Here is a 19,391-nt window from a genome sequence, read left to right as displayed (position 1 = left end):
TTTAATCGAGACCTATAAGCATTTAACACATTATTACAAGTGTACGGCTCTTTTCAGAAGTTCCCCCAAAAAAGGCCTGGGGTCATTCTAAAAAAGGTATATAAGAGAAGATGTGAACAGAGTAACATAGTTATAGACCAATGGAACCAACTTCCAGAAGAAGTTGTTTCTACACCAAGAGTAATTATCTTTAAAGAGAAGTTGAGGGCCCTTCCACCGGACAAGAGGGCCTAACTATCTGCTATCAAGTAAAGTATCAATCAATTTTTAGATAAAATGGATATTGATAGGCCTATATGCCTAGTTATACAGGACATGTCATCATTGTACGAATGTTTATGTCATCATTGTACGAAAATATGCCACTAAAAACTTCTATTAAGTGGACAATTTAATGTTTTTGGATATCGTCCCCTGAATAGGGGTACCCCTATTTAAGGGACACACTTTTTAAGGGAACACTTTTCTGGTCCTGAAGGTGTCCCCTTAATAGGGGTTCTATTGTAGTACGGTACTACCTTCTGCATACTTGAGTTTATTATTTTTAAAAAAAAAATCTAAAAAAAAAAATCAGAGAAACAAAAAACAAAAAACAAAACCAAACAAAAATAAAACAAAAAAACAAAAAACAAACAAACAAACAAACAAAAAATCCCTTTTTCATTACCTGACTCATTCATTCATTCGTTCGTCGTTTGTTCGCTCGCTGGTTCGTTAGTCCATTCATCCGTCCGTTCATTAATTAATTATTAATTACTGTACAGTAATTCATTCGTTCGTTCGTTCATTCATTCAATCATCTATTCAAGATCCGGGATATGTTTCAATTAACTTATTATAGAGACAAAAACGTAACAACAAACTAAAACTGTAAGTCAATGATGTTATTTCAAATATTTTTATCAATCATAAATCAAGTATAAAATGTATTTGTGCACAATGAGAGCTAAAAATTCTATCTATCTCACTACCAGTGGCAAATCAGGATACCTATACATTGTATTATCATACAAGCCTAAGGGGTGCAGCGAGTAAAACTATTTTCATCGCCGACACACTGGGCTATTTGTCTTAATTCATACGAAGTTATCAATTCGTCAGCAAAACGTTTACAATCTACTTCAGGCCAACAGTTGATAGGCTGTTGTAGGCCAAGTCCATAATCTCTATGATAAAATCTTAAATAAAACCATAAATAATCAAAGATATATTTAAATATTAGCAAGTAATTCATCAACTTCCAAAAGACATAAATGGTTTCACTGATAACTCCCAAAAGACGTAAATGGTATCACTGATCTACAAACGTTTTATACACAATTCATGATTTTTTTACTATCCGGTAAAAATGTTTTAAGCTATTAGAGAGGAGTTGTAACAAATCCCTGATTCACTAAAAAGCAAAATACTGGAACACTGTCATAGCATTATGCTTCTGATAACTGTTGAGAACGATATTTTCTCTTTTTTAAAGTACAAAATAATCTATATTTTTTAGACGGTATACATTTGTATTGTACTGGCCTCTACGGACAAAATAGCGTAATTACCCGGTAATGTTTTGATATTTTCAAAGTAAAATATCACGCGCATTTATATTTACAAATTGTTAAACCGGTAGTCGAGCCGGTGTTAAGAGTGTCCTTATTAATATTATCAATAAAATCGTGTGCAATTATATAATTTTCTACCGTATAATACTGCCTTAGGCCTACATATTGTTATTTAGATAACTGGACGGTTATACATAGGCCTACTCAAATCTTAAAAATGAATATCATTAAAACAACTTTTTGTTTCAAACTTCAAGCAGGGAGGTATTTTATACCTCCCTGTTCAAGTGGGTCAACCGAATTCAGCAGATTATAATGCCTTTTATCCTCGTCGAATGGGAAAACCATACTAGGCCTATAATACATCATAGGCTACACGCACAACCCTCTTTATTTTTATTATTTTTCTCATTCTGGACAGCGCCACCAACGAGAAAGTTAATTTGGAGACCAAATCCGAAAAAAAATCGAGTATGGGACGCCAATTAAATTAGGTATGGCGTGCACTAAGTGCAATAAAGAGTGAGTAACGCAAAAAGGCCTGGAACCCAGGCTAAACATAGGCCTGTACATATAAAACTAAACAACATTATAACATATTTATAGAAGGTATATATGTGTTTACATTTTGAATAGGGTTGCTAAAACAACAGACTGATAGTTTGTATAAATCGTCGCCGTACAAATGTAAATACTAGCCCGCCAAAAATAAAAGCATCATATCACAATGAACCATCCGTACACACATCATGGGTTCTAGTCTCCATTTGATTTTGTGACGAACATTTGAGGTAACTTAGTAAAAAGAGGCAATTGTGTGTTCAAAACACACACACAGACAATAAAGTTATTTATTCAACCTAGTAAATAATGAACATTTCCGGAATGTCATCGAATTTGCCAACTGACCAATCAAAGCAGAGACAAACTTGTCGTTTTATGGGACCTTTAGCAAATTTCATCCAAGGGGCGGAGCTTAGCGAAATACTGTAGTCGATATTATGAATGGTATACACAGATTGTTGTATACAGGTACGTTAACAATTTTATATAACGTTTCATGTGGTACTGACTGACCAATCACAGCCATCATATAATACAAAGTTTCTAAAGAAAATTAATTAATTTGAGAATACTAACATATTTAGCTTAGTTTTAAGCAGTTGTTATAAAGATAAAAATGTTGACTAAGATAAATATTAAAATAATTCTATTATAAACATCTCATTAAAGATGATAATACATTTTTAAAGAAAAAATGTACTGTCTCGACCGGTATTCAAAATCAAGACCATTGTGAGGGTTTTAGATTTCAAGCCTTACAAAAAATGCTAACAAATTATTAATGTTTTGGATAGTAAAGTGGCTCGCATACATCACATGTACTGCTACATCGAGCTAGCCGGTGATTTGTCTGCATACATTCGCTTGTGAAAGTAGCCCTGTCCCGAACTCAGTTGATGATTCCTCCCTCTCGAAGCTACACATCATGCTTTGCCTTGCTGTGTTTGTTTCGTTCGGTGACTACTAATCAGTAAGACAGCGGCGTCTATCTGGTCAATTGTCTTTCAAAGAAAGATGGCTAACTTTAATAATAATAATAATAATAATTATACTGGCGACATTTCTTCTTCTAACATTTTGGCTTGTAACAGAAAAACTATACAGTGTAAATTTATTAAAACTTCGTTATATCATCATTATCCAAAGCGATGTTATGTTCTTTCTTGTGAACACCAATTTCTTCATATGGACTGTCTGTTGTCATCGTGGTAGCTTCGTCAGAAGTCATTACTGGATTGTCATGGCCGGAAATTACGTCCACTTTGCAGTCAACCTTTTTCTGTTTCTGTTTTTCCTGTTGCTCTTCAAAAAGTTTTGCTTTATTGATTGGAGGTCCTACAATTATACAAACATTTTTTTGTTGATTATTTATCATGGTTCGAATTCGAATAAGACATCAGAATCTATATAAAAAAAACAACCTCTGTTTCAACTTCGCATGACTGGCCAACAAACACTGAATCGGCCTGGCCTACCGTCTGCATTTTAGAAATTCGCACTGAGAGATTGACTTACGGTATAGCAGCCTTTTAGGCCTATTGTAACATTGTTAATAATTTTAAATTATGAAATACAGAAGAGATAAAGGCCGAATGATACATTTAATGCATTTACCTTAGACATAATCATGACAAATAAAACTATTAGTAACAATAGTATATAATAATATAAAATTAAATTGGCAAACCAATTTGATTGGTTTTGAAAAACAAGAGGCACAGAGGAAAAAGGTATTATATGGGATAACCCTCTAAATACACATGATTTATTCCCAGAGGGGTCCAATGGTACTTATTGATAAAATGCATTTGCACAGATACCGTACTTACCTATATAACTTAGTAATACGGGAAGAAAGACAAGACCATGGAATGTTCCGACAATAGTTATTGTAAAGAACATTCGGAAGTAATATATATTGAAAAGTTGAGATTTTGCGAATGCTAAAACAACGATCCCTGGTAAATTTGTCATAGCCACACCACTAAGAACCTATAGAAAGAGATAATGTAAGATTATTTTGAAGTTGGTACAGTATATGTATAGTGTATTTTTAAATGATGTACCGTCTCCAATAAAATTTCATTTAGTTTTAGCATGTTTTAAACATCATGCACTGACCTAATACCATAACTAATATTTCCTATTTCACTTACAGAACTTCCAGTAGTTGCTAATGCCTCCTGGGCTCGCTTTTTTCTTGTTGGTAAAGTACAGGTTCTGAATTTTCTTACAATGTGTGAAATAAATTCCACCGAAATACCAACGGCCTTTGAAAAACGAAGAGAAGAGAAGTTTTAACACAAGTTGAATTATCATTATCTTTACCGTTAAAATTATAGTTTTCATTGACGTTTCCGAAGCTTTTGTCATTATCGTTATCAACATCATCGTCATCAGTATCACAATTCCCATTAACATAACCGGTACAAATCCGCTGAACAGTAGCAATAACATTACTGTATGAACAGCTGCAGCAATTCAGCCGTAACAGCAACAGCAGTAGTAGCAGCAGTTATAGCAACAGTATTAACAGGAGTACCTACAGCAGCAGCAACAACAACAACACCAGCAACAGCAGAAGCAACGACAACAGCAGGAGCAACAAAACAGCAAGAAAAACAACAACAGCAACAATGAAATCATCAACAGCAAGAAAAATAATTGTGCCCATTATTATTTATATTTCTTACCATAGTTAAGTTGACTAATGAGATAGCGTTGAAGTCGATGTTCCAGAAATACATAATACCAAGCGTGTCGAAGACGATCATCAAGATATTGATAATGATGATGAGGGCGGATATTACGTCAAATCCCAGCATTAGAAAACTAACCAGGAAGATTGGCACTAGAGAAATACAAATGTTGAAAACAGCGATCTCTACCATATCAAGGTACTGCTCATAATACACATAGAACAGACTGAAAGAAAAAGTCGAAAGGTTTTAATATGTTGACGTATTTGACATTATAAGATTATGGAATTACTCATTTAGTATAATTCACTGAAGAAACTTATTATTTGCTTGAAATTTTCTAAAAACCTATCATATGTTAATCGCATTTGACGTTAACTACTCGGTTTTCGTTTACAAATTTTGTGTAAAAATCTGGAAACTTTCAAAATTTAGTCTAAAAAATCCCATTGTTCACATTTAATTGATCAAATGAACTACCAATTTTCAATGAGTCACAGGTGGTAGCAATTCAGTTTTTGCTGACGGACATAAAATAATCTGTAGCTATCTGCTAAGAAAAAATGATATTGTTTATATGTCTCGTTTGTTAATTAGCAAGATTTTTTTTCTCGTTATAATTTTTAAAGCTAAAAACGTAATTAAATAAACAAGGTATCACATCAAATTGAATATTTAATTTTGTAGTTCAAGTTTATTAGGTACACACAGTATATAATTTAAAAAAATGAATACCTGTACGCGAACACTTTGAAGTCCGGTCCGAGTTCAAGATCCTCTCTCATCGACTTCTCGATGGACTCACATAGCGCCCTCGCTTGACGTAGACCATTCGTAAACTCTTGTGAGGTTTTCAAGATTGTGTGGTAGGTCATAAAGTATGTTGCTGAAGATACACAAACGTATGACATTAATTTTGGCCCAAACTAGTCCCACGACCACTAATGATTACAGAACCAAACCAAGGCAATATATATACACAGCATATATATATATATATATATGCATGCATACATACATACATTTCTTTTAATCTCCTTCACATCTAACAGCAAGTACACTCGCCACTCACAGGATGGGATGGTGCTTTATAAAGCAAGTCTTTTTATGAGGTTTAGGGAGTGGAATTGTTTTCGGTCGTGAGAAAAAGTAATGCTGTGACAGGAATTTGATCCAGGACACTGGGATTAAAAAATCGAGCATCTTAACCACTAAACGACTCCACTGATTAAATAATGTATATACTATATGTTCTTTTGTTTGAAGTCCAATACAGTTTCCACAGAAGTAGAGAGCAGGACGTACAATATCAATTTGAATGCTGGATACTTACCTCGAATTTCATTCTCACCCGTGTTGTTCACAATATCGACTGCATCGCCGTATGCGGCGCGCCCTCTGAAGGAAAACGAGTGTTTGGAAAAAAAATAAATAGTGAAAATTAATTATAATCATTGAAACAATATTGCGATTATATACTACAGTGAACTGATATGAAAAATTGGGGACACTAACATTAAATGTAGCCTAATCTCTATGTTTAGTTTTATTTAATACTTGAGTAGTTTACATTATATAATTATTTTTTTTTCAGTTACAAGAACGAGAAAACTGTTTTCTCGTCAAGTACAGTAATCGATTTATAAAATAGGACCACTTTTCCAACAGACATGCATAAAACTTTAAACTGACTGGTTATCGTTTATTTATCTTCGTAATAAAATTGAAAAAGAAAAAAAAAAACTGAACGCTTCATTCCATGTCTCGTTGGGATTGGTAACAGCTTATTTGATCTAAATGTGAAATTTTATATCTTTGAACTTCCAATTTCTATTGTTTCCATAATATACATTTTTGAAAGTAGAAGACAATTAGTTATGATAATTATTATTCAGACTTGAAAACTAACCCTTTACTGCAAATATCGGTGGGAATGTCTTGTAAGAAAAATGGAAGGAATTCCATGAATTCATCATTTTGGGGTCGTTCACCTCGTGACGTCAAAGGTAAACAACTACTACAGACAGGAAAAGTTTCTTCAACTGAAATAAATCAGCACATGTTATAAACAATATAACAAAATAACGAAAATATTAATATTAATTATAAGCAGCGTGGTATGTTGAAGGCGACAGCGCACCAAATGAATATTAAGACAACGGTTTTGAAAAATACTTGATTAATATAGCAAATAATTAATTTAATTAGGCCTACTGATGAACAATCAAACATTATGTATCACAAACTAAATGGAATAGATGTCAAACCTCAGACAATGAGAAATCTTATGAGTTTATCCCCTCATGGGGATCTGCACTAATGTTGATCTTTGCGGAATTAAATGACATCGGTAAGAGGTGTGTGCGGATGTGCACAACAGTTTATGAAGTCGTATTTAGATTTTTAAAGGTTAGAAGGACAAATTATTTCCTTTGAAACTAAAAGAAGCAAAATATCCTTATAATTCTACATTTATTTTGCAGAAATTGTTTCTATCTGTGTTAGATAGTTATCTTTTAATATATGAGTAATTGAATTGTGTAAAGGTAACTGAATGTTAGAGGGATTTTACCGTATTATTCTTACCTGATGCCGAACAAAACTCGCCGGCTTTATCGCGGTAAGGGTTCAAAAAGTTATCAGTATACGTTCTACAGCAAGAACTTTGACCGATGTTAGGCGTTATCCAATCCAGGTAGTCATCAATCCATGATGCTGCGGGATAAGCGATCGTTGTGCTTTGAAGAAATAAAATATAAATGAATCATTACTACAGATTAGAAAATGTTTGCACGATTAATGTGGTCGAGAATTGACAGGCATTATCAGTCAATATGTTACACAATTTGAATGCACATTTTTTAAAATGATGATTATAGTCGAAAAAGAATGGAGGGAAAGTACAAAGGGTGGGATTAGAGAAGTGGTACGTTTTGCTTTTTTGGATTTACAAGCATATTTCATTTGATATTATATTTGTATTTTACCCTTCAAGTTGTTTCCATTTACTAGTTGTACCGAATGTACAATACCGCAATTGCATTACTTACTGTTCTTTGATTTTAGAAGCAAAATATATTTGTTGAGTAAGAGAATCTTCATCACAGCCAGAGCCTCCGCAAACCTTATTCTGGCCTTTTGTCGAGGTGTAATTGTATCCATCAGTCGTAACAAAGTACACTGGGGGACCAACACTTAGGTACTTCGCGAGTCCATTGAAATAGTCAATTACGTATGAATCCTGCAGATAAAACCCAAAACAATAATGAAGATAATAAGATTTTAGTTTGAGTCGTGAGATAATTATGTAACTACTTTTAGTAGTGTGTTTTAAATGTATCTCTGGTCCACGCTATATTTTTCGATATTACACTTTAATGTTTTGAGTGTTTAATATTTTCTAGATATTTACCGTTTTGTCACTTATCAAATCTATGTTCGCCAATGTATTTAATGTAGGAAACTATTGGAAATAAATTTCATTTCAAAAGAAAACTTTCATGTGCTACTCTTTAATCATCACATCATATGTTTTTATTTCTTTTTACTTTTATCTGCAAATTATATCCTTTATTGTAAAGCGAAATAAATATGACTCTCAGTATAATTTGAGAAGAAAATGGGGAAAAACGAGGATTTGGCAGATCTACGTCACATGTTAAAGTATAATGGCTGACGATGCTAACCCGTTAATAGTAAGATACTTTGATTCATTTTATTATTAAATGCTAACCTTTGGCATAGCTATATCTTGATCTAGACCGACAGGAAGTTTTGCCATAAACACCAGACAAACACAAGTAAATGTTAAGAAAAATATCATCTGTAAAAAAGTACACAATTTTACTATTTTAGTTGAGAATATTTTTTGAACGATATAAGATGCTTGAAAATATGTGATACAATTTCTCTTAACGGCAGTAAAGAAAAAAATATATAAACTTACAACAACAAGTCGAACCCATTTCTTAACAATAAACGGAGCGTAATGCGATGCCATGAATTGTTGCAGGAAACCAAGTTCTCTCTTTGGTGGTTCATTTTTCTTATCCCGGATAAAGCAGCAAATATCATATCGATTACTCTATAACATTCACATAGAAAGGTAACATTAGGCAAGCTAAAAATGTGTTAAAGTCTACCATTGGTCTAGCTTTTTTTTTTAATTGATCAAAAATCACATTAGGAACCACAATTAACCTTGATACACTACCATTATTCTCACTATCTTTACTGTAGTTGCGAAACGATTTTGTCGACATTAACTTTCTTTAGGGAACAACCATGCCAGTCAGTCATACATTCAGTTGAGAAGGTCGGTAAGTATAAACATTTGACCAATCGATACTATTATTCATAAGAGGTTAAAGTAGAATATAGTAGATTTTTTTAACATACTTCTTGGCGCCTGCAATCTAAAGTGAGAAGAGCAACAAATGCTGTGACTTGCAGCGCAAAGTCGATGAGGACGGCCATTCCAGCATACAAGGCAAATGTTCGAACAGCGGGCATTTCCGTTAACGCTCCTGTTGGACAAATACAAATAAATTTATTAGTATATATTTTACTTTACTATGTTTGAATAAAAATTTATCTACCGAATTCGCAATAACCTATCACATTATAAAGATGATCAAATGAAACATTTTTTGAGGATGGTTTTATGATTCCATTAACTTACCGAGGAAGAAGGCGATCGATTCAGATAGGCCACACATTAGCATACTGGGTCCTACTTCACCAAGTACTCTTCCAATATGCTCTTCTAAAGACTCCTTCTCTCCCCTCTTACTCCTCTTTAAAATAAATCAATTTTACATATTATACTTAATACGTATCTCAATTAGGTGTTATTTAAATGTTATCTAGGAAAATATGTGTTTGTTTTTTCCTTGGCCTTCTTCTATTTAGCATCCAGGTGGGATCCCTGAAATATAATAGACAACAACTGACAGGCAGTAGGTCCAGTGACCACCCTGATCTGTAAGACTTTGTGCCAGTAAGAATCTGCTACTGGTAACTGGGTAAAAAAAAAACACATCTATACGGTATAACATTGTGATTTTACCTGGAAATCTAAAACGAGGATAAACATGTTGTCTGCTCCGATGGCCAGGATAAGAAACGGTACAACCTCAATAATGATCAACGTAGTCGCGACTCCGAAATAGCCATATATACCAGTTGAAGCGAACACACACATAAGAATCATAAGCACACCACCTAACCCTAGTGTTATTTTTGAGTCAATCTGGAATAGAACCAAGAATCTACTTTTAATTCTGATGCATTTTGGATAACACGTGTAAGAGAAGAAACATTTTCACTACTAAAGTTCATTGATGGAGTTGATATGCGTGCAGTGCATTATATCACAGAAATGTGGCGAAAGATTGACTAAACAATGTATTTAAATTAGTTTTAGAAATGATGAACCAAATTTGTTTAATTATTAGTTTTAGATGACCTAATGAATAACTTTGCATAATTAACCTAATACAAAACCGCATTTTGTATCTTTGCAAAAATAGGTTTATAACTAGAACTACGATACTTACAAGAATTCTGTCACACCGACTAAATTCACCAAGGGCGAGAGCGATGTATGCGAAAATGACAATATAACTAACAACTATAGTAACGACATCGGCTTGGCTAGATCGCACAATTTCATCTTCAATTGAACGCTGTAGAAAAAATACAAAACATCAGTATGAATTTTATGGAAAACCTTTTGGTATATGATGCAAAGATGAAGAAGGACTGGATGAAGTCATCATATAGCTTTCTACATCGAGGGGTCACATAAAACAGAATATAGGGGCTAAATAAAAGAAGTCTGTCAAATTTGATCAGAGTTTGCAATTAAGGCCTATTGACGACATCAAGATATAATTTTAATATTTCAGTTAACAATTAAAATTAATTAAATGGTTTTACAAGTGTAGTCCATACAGTCAAACATTGTTTTGGGACATGTGCATATTCTTAAGATAATTGAATAGCACATCCTGATTGATCAGTTTAGTTGACAATGACTTGTTTACTTGTTTCTGGAACACTGCAAATCTGCAAAGTCCGGAATAGAGGTTAGGCTATGCCTATAAGCCCCTATTTTAAAATAATATTACTCTTGAATATTTAATGGGGGGCTTTCCGAAAGAGTCTCTCATCCAATTTGTTCGGGAAAATTTAAACTTTAATTTGGAGGAATGCCCACGTGTTCTGTCATCTGTATCTAATTCAAACTAAAACATTATCAAATCCATTTAAAATCTTGAAAATCTCTAATAAAATGTGCTCTTTGACGCCTATACGCAAGAGTAGGTAAATTAAGAACTATGTTGATTAAGAATATGTTGATTATAACTGTTTTGGAATTTTATTTTCGGCTTAAAGTATGCTACTTTATTATTATGTCTTCTTGTAGAAATGACACTTTTTGCGACCTTGTTAAAAATAATTAAATATTATTCTAAAAAGTAATAATATCATTACTATGATTTACCTCTGCATAATATGCTATGGTCAGATTTTCATTCTTATAATTCTTCATGTATTCCAAGTAAGCTGATTCCCATGTTAACGACATTTGATAGTGTTCATCTTCGTCTTTTTTGTTCAACACCACGAACGTAAGACTGTGAGCCTGCCCGGTGTTGTATTCCTCGGTACCATTGGTCACTGTAAGAAATTCGTCTCGTAGTTTAAGTTGTGAAGGTCTGTGTTTATTAATTTATGAGGCATAATATCGACTGCAAGTATATGCGCATTTGAAACAACTAGATGGTTGATTGTTTGTAATAAGTGCACTGTTTGTAATAAGTGCACATCCTAAAACTCCAATTGAATTTTAGGAGGATCTGAAATGGTTCCAGTGGCGGATCTAGGAATTAAAATCTTGGTTTTGAATTGGAAGAATTACAATTATCGGAAAATCGATTCTTTTTGGGCGTATTCATTTAAAATTTTAATTAACCTCATTTCACAATAATTCGAAAAAGCTGACGTGCGATTTATGACTACGTGTTATCTAAGAGTACCTAATAATTCTCACCATCCATTCAATGAAGTATTTAAGGTTAAAGGGCATTATCAAATAATGATCTGATATTGTAATCGTATCGGGTCATATACATTCTTGATCAATTGGTTGATACAGTATTTAAATTTGAATCGTTCTTGAAACATTTAACGCAAAACAACGAGATACAGTCCCAATTGCGTTAGATACTGTGATTTAAATCATTCAGTATTTATTATATATTTATTTATTTCGTAAATATTTAGTATTGCCTTATATGCCTTTTATAGCGATTGTGGTCGCTTTGTATTTAAAAAATATAACATAAGTGGAATTTAACGTTTCGGAATTACCTTTCGTTACGAGGTAGGATTCATTGTTGCATTCATAATCATAATGAATTACGTTATTTGTTTGAAAGGAAAAATCCATAGATCACAACAGTTATTGGTAACGAACCTGAGACACTTATAGTACCAAACTAAGTATAAAATGGTAGGCCTATATTGGCCTGTAAAATAGCAATAAGCTTCATCCTACACTTTGGCCTAGTTGCAGCGCCAATGGAAATTAGTTAAAGAGTTCGTTTAAATGTTGTGATAGTACATTATCTCTATGGTAAAATAAAAAAATCCACACAGTTAATGCAACATTGAATTGCTCATTAGTTATTAACTTCCAGGGAAGCGCAGGTCCAAGGTATCCAGGATTCTCTGATTTAAAGACATTCTACTAGTCCTACTGAAATCCTTAAATTTACCATATAGAGTACCAGCTAATTTAATTTTCTATGCAAAGAATAAACGGTATTCCGTATGCGTCCGTTAATTGGTGAATTTATTTATTTATTTTTTTAAATTATCAATAAATGCTACCTTATATATACGAAGTAACAAAACCCAAATATATATTTTAGCGTTTAGGTCTAGACTGGCAGTATATCTTTAAGACTACCATTGCATAAAAGTGAGACCTAGATTTACACGCCTACTAGGCATTAAATCGTTTTTTAATCATCTAATTCACTAGATAAGGAATACTAATTGTATGGACCACTTGTCAGACGGACTATCATTAGCCCTTGTCGTACGATAGATTATGGGCTCTAGCATGTCGAGATGTCATTAGCAATCTCATACGATCGCATGATTTATTTTACTCGGCAAGTGATGGTCGAAATCGTATCGAACGAATATGACACTTGATCATGCGGATGCGTAAATTATATAATTTATTCGGAAATGTGTAAATTCATTAGGAAATGACTTAACTTATTAACTGGAAATGAAAGTGTATAAATGTAAATTATCTAATTTATATAATGTAATTCCAACTTTACTTATATTACTATTATTATTATTATTAGATCTATTATTATTATTATTATTATTATTATTATTATTATTATTATTATTATTATTACCGTATTTAATTTCCATTTTAATTATAATACAATAGTATAATATGCCTGAAGTTTTGTGCAACGAATAGACAGTACGGTAGTAAAAATTTTCTATACACCAGAATTTGTTAGTGTTGAGGATATCTCGACGTTTCGAATATATTGCTGTATTCAACGAATATAAGACTAAACATTAAATGGATAATGGTAAACGTGTCAGACACGGACAAAACCAATACTGTTTGAACCCGACAAAGCCTCACTATTACTATCTACTATAACTGCAATGCCCAATGTACCGTATTCTATATCAATTTAGCATTATGGCTACTATGACATTTTTGATAGCAACTAAGTGACCATAAGTGACCTTAAATCAAGATCTCACCATTAAATCCACCGACAATCACGTAAGGTAACGATGGTCCACCAAATTCGCTTAAACAAGGTAATGCCAACGGTGTAGTGTCTACCACCGAAAGGGGGGCTCTGAAGATGAAAACGTAATAGTAATGAGTAAGTTGCATAGTCATTTTTATTATATAATAATACACAAAAAACAATATTTATGGTCATAATGACTGGAAACGATCAATTTTTACCAGAAACAATTAGAGACAAATATTCAAATCATAGATAATTGATATGAATAAAATCACAACGGATTTCAGTGATACCATTTAGGCTAAACCTAACTGTTTTATTATGAAAATTGGTACAAAAAGTGCAACTGTATGGAAGAAAGTTATTATTTTCAGGTTTTGAAATGAGTAAGTCAAGGAAGGGAATCTTGACCTTCCTTTTCCATAGTGAAGTTAATGTTTTTGACTTGACTTTAGATAATTGAAAAATAAGTATGCATCATGTTCTGCATGAAATAAAACAATACTTCACAATCCTTGAACTGGTTGAGCCAATTCTTTTCATGGTGCCCCATGAAAAGATTAGCAAGCACAGGAGCGAGCGGTGACCCCATAGCTACCCCATCAATTTGATAATAAAATGAGTCTTAAAACATAAATTGCGTTTGGGAATAAGTGGAATAAAAACAGTTTCTTAAGATTCTACTTACTTATATTAAGTGAATTATTATCCAGAATCTAATTTACAGCGAAATCAATCAGATTCGTTAAGAGGTAGGCCTATATTAGTAAATAAACTTTCAACAATATAAGAAACCATAACCTTATTGCAAAAATGTACATTTCTTACTTCATTAACAAAAGAAAAAGTGTCTGACAAAATAACCAAGTGGTAAAATAGGCTGTAGGATATTGTAAAGAAACTTTGCTAGATCATAATCATAGATACCAATTGTGGACACAGTTGGTCTGAATGGCGGTGCAGTACCAGGTTCTCTGTGCTTATGCATTTTGGGAAGACCATGTATTCGGGCTGGTTGTGAACCTGTCAGGTAAATACTGTCATGGGTGATGTTCGTTCGGGCGTAATATACAAATTTACTTGAGGAAGCTGTAACGCTTCTTATATCGGTGAAACTAGTCGCCATTTTAAAATACGCCTTAACTAACATTTATAAACGGAAACTTCGAATAATTTTAAACACTTAAATAATTCCCATAAATGTAAGGACATTTGCAACGAGGGTTGCTTCGAAATTGTATGTTCTGCTAATACCTCTTATCAATGGAAATCAAAGAAGCATTGCATATACAGTGGGAGTTGCCCTCCTTATTAATAGACAATTACATTAACTCTGTTATTCCGATTCATGGTTAGTGATAAATGGATGATGATGATTATATTGGTGATGATAGGCCCTAATGATGATATTGATGCTGTTGATGATCATTCTATATAAAGGCGAGTGCATAGGGAAATTAAATAAAATAAAACTAAAGACATAATACACAAATAAATATAATATTTCTTAATGATAATAAGCATTGGTCTTGTCCAAAAAATGTTAGTGATAAATGGATGATGATGATGATGTTGGTGATGATAATGATGATATTGATGCTGCAAGTGATAATTCTATATAAAGACGAGTGCATAAGAAAATTGAATAAAATAAAACTAAAGACTAATATACAAATAAATATAATATTTCTTACTGATAATAAGCATTGGTTGTGTCCAAAAAAAGGTTAGTGATAATGGATGATGATGATGGTATTGGTGATGATAATGATGATGATGCTACTAATGATCATTCCATATAAAGGCGAGTGCATAAGAAAATTAAATAAAATAAAACTATAGACTAATATACAAATAAATATACTATTTCTTAAGGATAATAATGACTATTTTGATAATATTTACGACAATTGTATTAATAAAATACGCATAGTTTACTTTTAATGGCCAGAAAAGTAATATTTACCTCATACAGTACAAAAAGTGATCGTGATAGTCCGCAACCCTTCCGTTTGTACCAACGGTTTCCTGGTTAAGGCGTCCCAGATCGTTCTGCCAATATTGCAAAGAACTGGTAATGGTGCATTTGTCATTGACGGGTTTGAAGCAAATATCGCTGAGACTGATGTCCTTTGTAACGCCTTTATACGTGAACGGTACTTTCATATAAGTGATATATTCTTGTAGCTCTAGTATCTACAAGAAAAATAGAATGAAACCGATTTTAATAGAGATTTTAAAATTTAAACTACCGGCTTGGCTTCGCTTACTCTAAAATAAATTAAATAAGCCATTGAAACCCATTGAAATTATCACCTTATATGAAAAAGAACTCAGAACTTCGTATTAGAGTGTGAAGCTCTTGATGAATTATTTAAAACGAAGATCTGAATGTATCATTGTACTCTGGTACGTGAATTCTTTTCTGTTTGCTATGTTTGTTATTGTGTGTTCTAAAAATTAAAAGTATCTTGATGGCTATAGGCCTAGCTGACTCGGTTTGTTGGACGCCGGCCAGAGGTGGGGGTGTTTTCAATTCAACAATTGCATAAAACACGATCAGACAATTACTTTTTAAACTCCTATTTAGTACTGAATGTATTTTGCCTACATCTTAGTATTTTCTTCATGTTGTTGTTTATTACAACTTAGTGATAACAGAATGATCTTCCATTTCTATAGCGCAAAAGTACAATGTCTCTATTCGCTCTTTAATCCAATGTCACGCAAAAACAAAAACGACAAAAAAGACAACATCAAACTAGAACAACAAAGATTAAAATTAGAAAAACAAAAAGATGAAACAAGCCTAGGCATTATATCATTGATGGAGATTTGTGTGCATGTGAGTATTAAAGTTTAACAAAATCACTTCCGGTACACAACGTGTAAAATGATGTACCGGAGGTTTTATGATTTTTTAAAATTAATACTCGCCATTCAAACCTTCCATTATTATTATTAAAGTTTAATAGCTTTCAGCTTCGTTAAAGTTTTTTTTTTGTTTTCTCAGTAGTTTTTTATTTTCTCTTTAAAGGTTTCTTTAAAATGCTTCAAATAAATAAACTTTGTCTTACCTGCTCTAAGATATCTTTATCCATCACTGGTCCAAACTCTACGGGACCTTCATTCCAAGTTTCATGGATGGTGGAAGTTCTGTTAGGAGCCGTAATGATCAGCTGCTCCGTCCTGTAGAATGGCATAAAAGCCTGGTCATAATAGTCCTTCTCCCATCGGGACTGACTGTCAGGAGCAGACCAAAGTTCGACTGGATCGGTGGTTATAGCAAGCATTAAGTTTCCACAAGAGCAGGCTACGATGAACACGATGGATAAGAAAATAACAATGTACGGATGTCGTGCACACCATACGCCCAGAGATGTGAACACACGTTTCAGAACGTCGTCGACCTTTTTACCACCTTTCTCAAACATGTTTATGTCATTTTCTGTCAATATAGGTGATATCTTTTCTGTTTTAAATGTATTATATTCCGGATTATCATCAATGGCGTTTTGTTCTTTAAGTTTAAAACGCTCGTGCATTATAAAAAATACAATAAACAATGAAGACAGAATAATACAAAACATTATTACTGTGAAGGTGAATCCCGAGATTTCACCAACCTCCCATGGTTCTGGTGTTGGCGCAATTGTGGGGTTCTTGACGGAGCAAACTATTGGACAATCCTGACAACTGCAGGCAGTAGAGTTGCCAACCGGCTCCTTGCAAGAATAAGTATACTCGTCCAAAGGCTCGATACCTTTACTAGCCTCTTCCTCAGTAACATCGTCGATTCTATACGTAATCTGGAACGGAGCATAGCCGTTGTCAATGGTTCCAAGGTACCCTAGCCATATTTCTGGTGTGCATTGGTCAGCAGGCACACCATCGCACATTAAATCGATCACCCTGATGTTCGCGCTTGGAAATTGGACGTTCTTGCAAGAATCGAATGTACCGTCTGCATACTCGCGCGTCATGAAATAGTATAGTTCGGCAACAGTTGATGTGGCGTAGCCGGACACATTGTATGATCTTGTAACGTTCATATACAGTGATTGGTTCGGATTGCACGTCATATCACAGTACATGCTAACAAAGTTTTCTACACAAGCAGGGCATCGCTGCATGGCCTGTTGAATGAAGCGAATGCTGATCAGTAATGTCTGCAGTTGTTCCTTAGCACAGCAGGTATAAGGTCGGGCAGACGCTAATTTTGGGCATAAGTCTTGCAGGAGTAAAAGACCTGCTGGATCGGTAAGCAATTTTGGTGGGCCGTTGTATTCACAGTTCGATTGTAAGCCGGTTTCTGGATTTATACCGCACTCGCCATACATAACACATCTGTCCGTTGTGTGAAGATTGCTTGATAATACCTAAAACACAAAACTTATTATATTAATCATCTTTCTCATCATCTTCATGATAGTAAAAGTCTATACACATTGAAAGTACAGTATATATGGATTAAATTATTAAAAACATGCGTCTACCAGTTGAAAGAAGAACGCTTATTTTGGTACCCTCAGACAGGTTTTAAGCATAATTATAGAAAATGTTAAAAAACTTTTTGTCTTTCTTTCACAAAAGTAAGGTTAAAAATATATAAAGAATAAAATTGCACAAAATACAGTAACTTAACAATGGCAAATGACAAACGTTTACCTTAAGATATTATCAAGTGTGAACATATTTAAATGGTTAAAAAGTTTTAAAAGTCATAATAAAATAATATTAGGACCAATATAAAATTTTAAAAAAATACCGTACTAAGTGTTTCTCACTTACCGTTGTAATATTAATGGAACAATTTAACTTCAGAATATGTATGTCTGTCTCTTATACACATCTATATATACATATTATATTATATAAATAATAGTTTATATATATACATATAATGTTATATAAATGATAGTTTGTTGCGTAGTATTGAACAGGCCAATAGGCCTATATAAATACACTATAAACAAATTGGTAAATGATAGAACAGTGCTCGAATAATGTGTTTTTTATATATTCGAGCACTCTGTCTATCATTGTTTATATATACATAAATGTATACATATATAATGCATAATATATATAATACATATAAATATACATAGATATAATATATATACATATATATATAATACATAGGGCCTACATATAATATATACATATATATATAATACATATATATAATATATATATTAATATATATATATGTATGTATATATAGGCCTATATATTTCAGTTTACCTTCACCTTCAACATTATGTAAAGTTACATGTTACAAAACACTTTTATATAACTATTGGATTCTCACTTCTGAAATGACAAGTCTTACCTTATTAAAACAAATTAATGACATACAAATCGGCAACAGGAAACTGCTATTCTTTCCAAACATGGAAGCCATATTGTCTTCCCTATACACCGCGGTACTCAATATATCCCTAACGTTATTCTATGGTCGTAGCTCAATTTAAGGATGTACCATTATGAAGGGCGTTTGTCTGATTCATAGTATATTTATCGTGATAATAGTTCAAATAATCTTTTTGATTTGTCCAGCAATGCTGACACCATAGCATAGGATGACGAGATTGTGACCAATGGAGAGCTATCCCTAGTAAATTATTAACCGAACATTGCGTACCTGTAATCATTGCTTTAGATAACACCGGCGGTTTGGATCTCACCCTTCAAGATGTAAGCCTATAGTAATACACTGTTATTATTTTATGACGTAGCAACCAGTCTCTATTTGCATGATT

The 19,391-nt window shown here is 33.1% G+C and overlaps 1 protein-coding gene across 1 annotated transcript; it reads right to left on the bottom strand.

Moving 5' to 3' along the window:
• Positions 1–882: 882 nt before the first annotated feature.
• On the bottom strand, positions 883–19,106 carry LOC117115631 (NPC intracellular cholesterol transporter 1-like). Its single transcript, XM_033259500.1, has 20 exons — positions 18,962–19,106; positions 16,704–18,005; positions 15,593–15,822; positions 13,631–13,731; positions 11,325–11,500; positions 10,375–10,503; positions 9,885–10,067; positions 9,498–9,612; positions 9,215–9,342; positions 8,763–8,900; positions 8,550–8,639; positions 7,867–8,057; positions 7,403–7,554; positions 6,726–6,858; positions 6,150–6,214; positions 5,552–5,702; positions 4,811–5,042; positions 4,274–4,387; positions 3,947–4,109; positions 883–3,452 (listed from the first exon to the last, which is right to left on the bottom strand). Exons 1-20 carry the CDS (start codon positions 19,031–19,033, stop codon positions 3,232–3,234), a joined length of 4,086 nt encoding a protein of 1,361 aa, XP_033115391.1. The 5' UTR covers positions 19,034–19,106; the 3' UTR covers positions 883–3,231.
• Between the last annotated feature and the right edge of the window lie 285 nt (positions 19,107–19,391).

The sequence above is a fragment of the Anneissia japonica genome, unplaced genomic scaffold (genome assembly GCF_011630105.1).
Source record: "Anneissia japonica isolate Jap-2015-1 unplaced genomic scaffold, ASM1163010v1 scaffold16662_len1167910_cov178, whole genome shotgun sequence".
NCBI lineage: Eukaryota > Metazoa > Echinodermata > Crinoidea > Comatulida > Comatulidae > Anneissia > Anneissia japonica.
Note: the sequence above shows the minus strand (reverse complement) of the source record. Positions and strands in the feature narration are given on the sequence as shown.